The sequence below is a fragment of the Cariama cristata genome, unplaced genomic scaffold, assembly GCF_000690535.1.
Source record: "Cariama cristata isolate BGI_N322 unplaced genomic scaffold, ASM69053v1 scaffold28629, whole genome shotgun sequence".
In the NCBI taxonomy this organism is placed as follows: Eukaryota; Metazoa; Chordata; class Aves; order Cariamiformes; family Cariamidae; genus Cariama; species Cariama cristata.
Genome location: NW_009634503.1, coordinates 1 through 9,663, shown reverse-complemented (window position 1 = coordinate 9,663; position 9,663 = coordinate 1). Strand labels below are relative to the sequence as shown.

General features: G+C 44.8%; 1 protein-coding gene across 1 annotated transcript in view; it reads right to left on the bottom strand.

Annotated features, from left to right (window-relative positions):
- Nucleotides 1-7,845, bottom strand: part of SF3A1 (splicing factor 3a, subunit 1, 120kDa) — a gene marked incomplete at its 5' end in the record, with an annotated part of 11,564 nt that extends 3,719 nt beyond the window's left edge. Inside the window, 10 exons of the mRNA XM_009707184.1 lie at nt 634-876; nt 1,047-1,168; nt 1,536-1,721; nt 1,835-1,952; nt 2,600-2,793; nt 3,280-3,430; nt 4,137-4,211; nt 4,669-4,926; nt 5,754-5,958; nt 7,733-7,845. Of these exons, the coding sequence (XP_009705486.1) occupies nt 634-876; nt 1,047-1,168; nt 1,536-1,721; nt 1,835-1,952; nt 2,600-2,793; nt 3,280-3,430; nt 4,137-4,211; nt 4,669-4,926; nt 5,754-5,958; nt 7,733-7,845 (1,665 nt within the window). The remainder of the gene's footprint in view (nt 1-633; nt 877-1,046; nt 1,169-1,535; nt 1,722-1,834; nt 1,953-2,599; nt 2,794-3,279; nt 3,431-4,136; nt 4,212-4,668; nt 4,927-5,753; nt 5,959-7,732) is intronic.
- Between the last annotated feature and the right edge of the window lie 1,818 nt (nt 7,846-9,663).

Genomic DNA, 9,663 nt, shown 5'->3' with positions numbered 1-9,663 from the left:
CTGATTAAAATAACCAGGGAAACACACCATGGATTTCTGCTGGCCAATGACTTGCTGGGAACCTTAGCAGGCCCACCGCTGGCCAGCCCAAGCTGCCTGGAAACAGGCACAGAAGCCTCATTAACAGATCAAATAGTTCCTCCTGCCCTCGCCACTCAGGTCTCAGACCATGAGCCGCTTGGCAGTCTCAAAAGAAGGAGCTATTTCAGAGTCACGTAGCAGAACCCCTGGGGCAGGAACACTGGGCAGTGAGTCACCTGTGAACGTTTGTTACCTGCAGCTACTTTTATTCTGCATCATGCCTTTTTACACCTAAAAAAAGGCCCCCCGCCCATTCCTTTGTCAGCCATACTCTCCTCCTCCAAGATGTCACTGCCCAGGTTTTTCCTTGGCCCAGCTGACCATGTCTTTTTGATACCTCCAAGGACAAAAAACTCCACCTAAGTCTTATTTTCCACTTTTAACAACAAGTTCAATAGGGTTCCTCTGATGTTTCCAAATGACTCTCAAACCATGAATGCAAAATCTGCTTCTAGGGCAGCGCCCTGCTGTTATAACCCTTGATCTTCATCTGGACTCCCTTCTAATTAACTAAGGTCACAGTAATTTGCTTTTGGAAGCCCAAACACTCACTGTGGGCGGACGCGGCACGGATGTGATAGGCGGAGCGCTAGCTGGGGGATTCGCTGCCGATGAAGGAGGGGGTGGCTGGGGTATTTCATTGGGTTTGCTGGGACCGATCTTCTCCTTGCTGTCATCTTCTGGCACCAGACCCTTGGCCTTATGGATAGCTTCAATTTGCTCTTGGAGAGTAATATTGGCCTGAGCAGCCTGTTGTGTGCGGGCCATGCTGCCCGAGTGGCCATCCCATGTCACCTGAGAAGATACAATAAATCAGAATAACCCCAGCCTGTCTAGACTGCAATGTGAGCTGCAAATAAATCAAAGAGTAACTTTACAGCAAGAACAAAGTTCAAAAGACTCCTGTCTCTCTGACCATTCATAATATTACAGGAACCCGTTAAAAATCAGAGTTTCCACTCTACCTTTTCCTCTGGTTTCTGGATTTCTTCTTCACCAATCTTTTTACCAATGGCAGTCTCTTCTACACCGAAGATATCAGTACGGCGCTCTGCCAGCTGTTTCAAACTGCTTTCAATATCCAAACCTGCAAGCAAAAAGAGAAATTCTTATCTCAAGTGATACAATCAAAGTCAAACATGATCAAGCCTCTGTTCACAATCTTTAAGTTATTTGGTACCTAATGGCTGAGAGCTGGTCCTTTTAGAAAGATACTGCAAGTGATGGCTGGTCAGCAGCAGCTAATGCTCTTTGCCTTTCACTTATAGAAAGGCTTCAGTGTACCAAAGACAAATGTATCCACATAATCAGCACACTAAGGACATCATACCGAAAGCTGCATTTAAGATGGCCCTTATCGGTGGGACCTGGGGGGACTGAGGGCGTGTGGTAAGAGTTCACAGAACTCATCTAGGCACTCAGTTTTGCAAGCTGTGTCAGATACTCAAGCTGACCTGGGGCATAGACCTCGTCATCACTCTGCTTTTCACGGATGGATCGGTCACGCTGCTCCAACCATCGAGGATCCAGGAGACCAATTCGCATATGTTCTTGCATTTTACTGGCAGGAATTTTCTCTCCAGTGATGGGGGAAACAAGATACTCATCTGGAGCCGGGGCAGGTGGTAATGGTTTTGAGGCTAGAAAAACAAAACCACATTGTTAAAAACACATCAGAGGATGCAGCCTAGAAACAAACGCTTTTGCAAATATTCAGGAAGAAATGAAGCTTTTCTTCACCAGCCTGATTTACCTTTGGGATCGTAATCTTTCCGCACAATGACCTGATCTGGCGTGGGAGGAAGAGGTGGTGGCATCGGGGTTTCTGGAGGAGGAGGAACCTTCTGACCTTCATCTTCATCATCTGAGCCCTTATTTATAGGGGAAAAAAAAAAAAGAAAATCATAACCAAGTTCCTGTAGTCAAGCATCAACAAAAAAGATTTGAGAAAGGCATAAAAATCTTATGCAGCGCTAGAAGAACTGATTATGCAGCTTCAAAGCAACAGAGGTATTTTGCCTCTGGACACCTCTGCTACGGTGGTTCCTCTGGATAATCATGATTCAGAAATTCAGTGGAGCCAGAAGAGGAAGCAAGCACTCCTCAGCTTCCACATTACCACAGCATGGCACGCAGGGGCTTATGGTTAACCATGCTCTTGTTCCTCGTTACCAGAAAAACAGCTTATACACAGTGGGTAGAGGAAGAGTCTAAAATGAGTCATCTTTCAGTGCTCCAGAATCTGTGCAGAAGAAAGCCCAAGAGGTTTGACCACAGAAATACAAAATCCACACCATTAGCTGACAAAATTACTGGATTTCTCTCTTGGAAATTGTATTGTCATGGAAAACATTAGAAATACCATATTCCAGCAGGAACAGGTTGTTCTGAAATGTCATCATAAGGAAATCTCATTTTCTCAAGAAACAAAGGAACTTCTGACAGTGAAAATGAAGGGCATCATAAACCACACAGCTTTACAGGATGAAAGTTAACGCTGATTCTGTTGGCTCGCTACCTCATCCATATCCTGCACTTGTGTGTCTTGATCCAGCTGGGCTGGGGGCTCATCTGTTTTCTCTTGCTTTTCATCCTCCTCATCTGACTCCACCTCCATCTCTACCTCCTCACTTTCCCCAAACTTCTCATAACGCTCCTGGATCAGGATTCGAGCTCCCAGCTCTTCTGGAGTGGTGGGAGGAGGGAAATTCCCTACAATGCAGAAAACAGAGCTTCTGTTTCTCTATCCCGTTTTGTTGCTGAATGCACAGACAGAAATATCAGTTTACTGAATGAAAAGCAGTTTCTTTATAAAGCAGTGGCATCAAAATCTCCTGGGAGCCAAGGTATATAGAAGGGAATGGATGGAGTCCATACAGACCCCAATGTTAGCATGACACATGAAGGTACTTATAGGTGAAAGCACTACTAGAAAGCGGGACAAGTTCTGCTGTCCTGTTGGAAGGGAAAAAGCAGACAGTAGTGCTGTCCTGGACTTCGTTCAAGAACACTACTGACTCCAGAAAAAAAAAAAACAAACAACAGCCCTGCACATTGTCACTAGAAGGCTTTCCTCTTCATCTTTGAAGGATATTCAGCTGTAAAACCCAATGTCTGTCTGAAAATGGCATTTCAGGACACAGCCCCTACTGAAAGGGAGTAGCGTTTCACAGAGGTTACAAAGCTCAACTTCAGTACCTTGCTCATTGGGCTGAAAGTCAACTGTTTCCACAACCACAAAGTCATGCCAATCAATCTGGGCATAAGCAACACGCTCCTTTTCCTTCTCCTCCTCTTCCTTCTTCCTCTCTCGCTCCTGGAACTTTGCCCACTCCACTCTGTAATACACCTGCACAATCAGATGCAAAGCACATACCACATGTCAAACGAGAAACACATCACAGTCACCTCTACAGCATTTAAACGTTTACACAAGCACTACTTCAGAGGCCTGGCAGGACAAAGAAAGATTTGTACTTCATTTAGAAGCTATAGGTTTGTCTACCGAGTAGCGTACTGCAACAGTTTTGTAAAGTGGTTTTCTAAAGCTGGAACTGCAGACTTCTTGAGCCAAGACCAAGCCAGCCAGGTAGAACACAACTCAGGTATCACTGGAGATTCACAGCCAGCAAACAGTTCACAGACCCTTTGTTACAACCCTGCAATGCCACCTTTCCAAAGCAAAAGCAGTCTTCATGACGAAGACAGAAGTCAAAGTAATAAAGAACAGCTTGGAAGGACTATAAGTGACTGAGGTGTCACAGTGAAGTTGTCCGAGAGGGAAATATTCTACTTTGTAAAGCGCTTGGAAATGGCATCGTGCAGGATCTATGCCTCTATGCTGCCACAAGTAAACTACCACCTAGTGTCCCTATTGGCAGTATTTTAAAGGCAAGCTTGAGAACCCTGTACTGTTCAAGTGACTACAGAGGACACATCCATTTTATTCTCTGTATGTTTGTATTTGCTGCCAATAAGTCAGAAACATGCAAAGAGAAAAAATTCAAAACATAACTGAAATGCTTCAGCAATTTAGCAAATTTTTCAGGTAATACCTGATCTAGGACTTCCTTGGGATTTTCGGCCTCTTTCTTCAGTTTGAGGAGTAAGCCTTTTGGCGGGATCAAGATCTGAAACATATTTTGCCTGACAGTTGGTGACAAATTCTTTTGCCAAAGCCTCCTTAAAAGCAATTATTCTCTCCCCACACCGATAAAATTATCAGCAGACCCCCGGGGCTACGTTCCAGTTATTCTATTGCAACCCTCTTGTTACGTATTGCTTGTACTTGCACTTAAAAATATTCACCCTTGGCCTTCCAACTACCCTCCATATTTAAAAAACCCGTAACTTTTACACGTATTACAATAGTGTCTGGTACATTTAAGTAACAGCCCACTGTGGTCAGCGCTGCGTGTTGCCAACAATGTAGGAGATACCCACTCTACTTAAAGAGCAAGTTTTAAAGGATGGACTCCTGGACTTGCATATATTTCTAGTCTGGTCGTTTTGTGGGGCTCCAGTAGTCTTCAAAAATCAATACTGCTGTTGTAGGAATCAACTTGACAGGTAAACTGCCAAGAGTACCTTTGTGTACTGTTCAACCAGCTTGGTGAAGTAGTTAAAGAGACTGTGCTGGGGCCGAAGGAAATCAAACTGGTAGTTCCTCTGCTCTTTCTGCATCAGCTGAGTCAAGAACTGCCGCCCGTTCCGAGCCACAAACTGCGCCGTTAGCTTCACCACATCCAAGTCAAAGGCTGAGATTGAGGGAGGATCTGCAATGAACTCGAACTCCGGAGGTGGCTCTTTCGGAATGACTGTCTCCTGGATCACCTGGGCCTGCACCTGCAGAGGAGAATGGAGACGGCTTAGTGACTGCCCTCAAGAAATGATTACCGAACCCTTGGGAGAATCCGTTTTTCCTTCAGCTGCTGCGGGAAAGCAACATCAGCCTAGATATCCCAGCAGCTGCAAGGACGAGAAAAATTAGTAACACGGGGTATATCTGGACATCTGTAATTCGGCCTGCTATAAAAAAAGAACATTGCTCCAACAGCTAACAAAACTGGAAACTGTCAGGACTTTGCTATAATCCCCCAGGACAGTCAATACCACACAGCGTGACTGCTGCCCGTGCAAAGCATGTAAAAGACCTGGACTCACTCAGTGCCCTCTTTCCATCCAGTATGTATAAAGGCACAGCTTAACAAGATTAGCAACAGTTTGTACTCCACATTTTAAGGGGAAGCTGATCCTTCCGGCAGAAAAGATGGAAATGTTTCTACAACACAGTGCATGTAACAAGTCCAAACTGAACTCCAAGGGATTCTAAAGACTTGCCTATGGCAGGAGTCCTAAACTCACACAGCCCGAGTCATCAGTAGCGAGTACCGTATCAGTCAGTACGCAACTAAACATAATCAAAACGGACAAGTAGCATAGTATATTGGCTCCTTCACACACAACTTTGTATTACGAGCAACTGGGGAAGCGCATCTGCATCAAAACAAAGTCCCAAACACTAAATTCCAAGCCTCTCAGTGCACTCTTTTTTGCAAATGTATAACTAACTCCTTCATTGGCCTTGTCTTTCAGACCTGCTGCTTAACACCAGGCTGTGACGCAACCAGTTAGAAGCAACGTTCTCGACTAAAGTGAAAATGAATACTTACCTTCTGTGGAAGCTGCTGCTGAGCACTCTGCTGCTGTTGCATGACCTTGGGAATAGCAGCTGAGGGCTCCTGTGCTTTACCCTCTTTGAACTCGCTGACTTTGTGCCGGTAGTATGCATGGTAAGGATCGTTGGGATTCAAGAAATTGAACTTAGGGTTATTTATTTCATTCTGACGAATTCGAGCTTCAAATTCTGGACCATTTCTGGGGAGGAAAAAGATAAATTGTGTAGAAGAATGGGCATCAACTCAAGTGCAAATGTGTTTCTTTCATAGTAAGATGTGTTGATGCATCAGCCCCTCAGAAGACAATTTTCTCTCCTACATGGAAGCAGTTTACCTCTAAGTAACTCATACCCAGCATAGCAGCCAGCTGCACACACACAAGTTAAAGGGATTTGTCCTATTTTAGTCTATAGCGCTTCACAGTGAATATTTCTTAAGACAGTTAAAAACTCACACTCACAAGTGTTCCACAATTTCCATTTGGCCACATAAAAACAAAAGGCTCTGTTGGATTGACAGTTTATCGGATGACATTTACAAGTTACTTACTAGATCAATTTTATTTGCTCTGTTAGCAACCTTTTAAGACTAGTTTCATTTCCAGGAAGTTCATAAAAGGAAAAAAGTAGGTAACCCTCAGCCTGTGCAGAGATTGACAACACCAGAGCACTGCACTTAGGACAGCCCTAAGTCTTAGTTCAGGTCATGTCCATTCCTCCCATCCAAAGTGCATTTATTCCAGGGTAGTTTGAGAAAGTTAATAGCTGCCATAGCATGTTTCTCTTCATGTTCTCTGGATACCTCCAAGTCTTGTTCAGATGCTCTGCCTCTTCCAAAAGAGGAGGTCTCTACAATACCAAAGGATAAAGGCAGCCCCCTCCTTATCCTCAAAGGAAGCCAATGCTCCTTGGCACCATTTAGAGGTTAGTTACACAGTAAATGTCTTTGACTAGTCCAGCATTTAGTAATTGTCTTAAACCCACAGCAACAACCACCCCGTTTTAGTGAGGTGAAAGCAGGCAGCGTTCAGCCTGTCTGGATGCCATGAGGGTTAAGAATTCACAGAGCCAGCCCAGGGGTATTTCCCTCCTGTGCCACTCGTACGTTGCCAGGAAGACCAAGATCTGGTTCCCCGAGACCTCACTGATAAGACAGTCAGAAATACTTAAGCATTAAAAGAACAGAGAAAGATGGCATATGTAGTGCCAACAGCCTGCACTCGCAAAATGATGACGTTAGGCAAATGAAAGAAGCCCAAACGAGTAAAATTTATTCAAATTTTAGACTCGTCCCCTGAATTTGACATCTAAACTCTTGCTAATCAATCTGCTACAGTCAACAAGGGAAAAAGTCCCCTACACATCACAGGCAGCTCATCTACCCTAAGAGAGGATCAAGACTACTCTCCAGAGGTACACCCTTCTCTCCCTCTGGCTATCAAGCGAGAGAGAGATGACGGAGGCTTGGACGAACACACACACCAGCTGCTGGCACAGCTTACCAACCGGTACACAAACCGGGATGGGACTTACCCTCGGGGTTCAACAAGCAAGTGAGCACCCTTGTACTGGAAAGTTCATCACCTACCATTTGCCTACACACTGTAAAACAGTGTCACGACTCCACCTGGCTTCACCACTCAATGAAGCACCTGTAACGAGGCTCCCTTTCTACCTGGAACTTTGTTTCCCCTTCAGATCATTCAGAACAGGAACTGTTACCTGGTTATTGCAGCACATGCTATAGATTCTGCCAAAAGAGTTTTATTTTATTTACTACCACAGCTTTTCTAGCAAAGCATGTCTTACACCTCTTAAGTAGCATATTGTTGTTTCTCTTCCACAGTCTCACTGTATATATATATGTCAGGGGACTGTGACCTGCTTCAGTTTCTGGAGCTGTGCAGACAATAGCACTGAAGAGGAGAAGCATGAAAACCCCAGAAAATGTGAGACATCACCACTGTCATTTACCTCGCTACGAAGCTGGCAGTCTTGTCCACAATATTCCTGACTTCTGGAGGAGGGTAAATAATTCCTACCACAGGCTTGGCTGGTGCTGCTTCCTCTTTTGGCTCCTCTTCCGGCTGTAATAAAAATGTATATATACACATATATATAGTCCTCTGTACTGCTGCCTCACAACTACAGCAACTATTCAAAAGGTGATGAGGTGGTGCCACAGGAAGACGTCTTTCATTGTGGTGTGTGCAATCAGTCAAGATACTAAATTCAAATAGCCTAAATCAAAACAAGAGAAGAAACCTCAAATGATACTGACTAACATGCTATGTATCAGCATCAGGGGGTGAAAGATAGTCCAGTAGGCTGCAAACCCAGACTAGGTTTATTTTCAGGTGGTCAAGTCGGAAAATTCATCTCCCTTCTCCCTCAATTTCCTCATCTACATTGGGAGTAACAATCCTAACACACCTTAACAAATTGCTCTGCAATCCCATGCTTAATCAATGCTGCAGAATTAAATATTCCAAACAGCAACCCAAACAGCACACAGGACCATCTATCCTCCTCCTCAGCCCCGAAATCATTGTCAAATCAGATCTTTGTGTCAAGGAAAATTCAATCTCACTCACTCATCCCACAAATGAATCCCTCAGTTTCTCAGGATGGGAGACAACATTTATCTGCTTGTCAAGGGCACCCACTGCAGGGGCAGGCACAGCAAGATGATGAGGAAGGCCCCTCCATGGGAATCAAAACAAGTCCTCCCGGCATTTTTACTATCTCAGCCTTGACCCCAAGTAGGTTTATAAATGCCAAACCAAGAGGCAGCACAGAGAAATGCCTGTAATGACACACTTAGGAATAACTCAGCATTGCTAAACAGGTTTGGAAGTTATGAATGCTCCTAGAGGCCTGCGGGACTGCAAGAAACTAGAATCTGAATGATTAACTCCATATTAAATAAAACATAGCTTTTAATCCTATTGCGGTCGTATCAAAAGCTGTTTTGTAGAGAAAAGCTCTGCAGGGCATTTTTCTCACCAACACTACAGGAGGATCCGAACTAAAATGCCAGAACCCTCCCTGTGGACAGCTTTGTCTCCCAGTTAAGACCAGAAGCTGCTCTTTGCAGGATACTAAAGATATTGCTCCTCTTTCTGCATCAAGCAACTTTCAGAAGAAAAGCCATTATAAAAGACAACTGGTCTATGGGAAACGTTTATAATCTTAACAGGGACAGTCAGGGAAATTTTAAAATACCAGTAATGCTACTAGCTCTGCAAAATCCGTGGGGACTCCAAGGCAGAAAACACTCTCAAGTCAAATACAGCCTTAATAAAGTGTGTTAAGAGAAAGGTACCATAAATATTTTTAGTTTTCATTCCCACTCCCTCTGAAAAACATCATCTTGAGGAGCTGAAGGATAAGACAACACCACAGTTGAGAGACGTTTCCATTTAACCACAACACTAAGCTGCCTTGCTAACTTATGTGCATGAAAGCCACTGGGGTTTATCTGGGGGAACCACGATTTTCCCCCCAATTGTGTTAGCTACATCAGCTCACACAAGATTTTCAGTCAGATCAGCTCCCTACACCGGCTTGCTGTGTGGCTGCACAATGCTGATGCTGGTGTGTGAAACTGCTGGAACGTGGTGTCAGGACAGCAGCAGCTCTAGCGACATCGGAGCTGTACTCCCATTTCGGGAAGGGGCTCGTCTGGAGGTGACTGTGGCCGAGACAGAATAGAACCAGGGAAGTTACTGCGAAACACGGGGCTGCTACGCTCTCCCAAGCGCACCGGGACGGGTGCGTTTAATCCTTTCACACGCTCCTCCCGGGGGCAGGGCTGTTCCCATAGCTCACAGCACACCCTCACGTCCATCACAATTACAACCCTGTGCCGCTCCCAGGAAAGGACTCGGCCTTAAGCCGAAGTG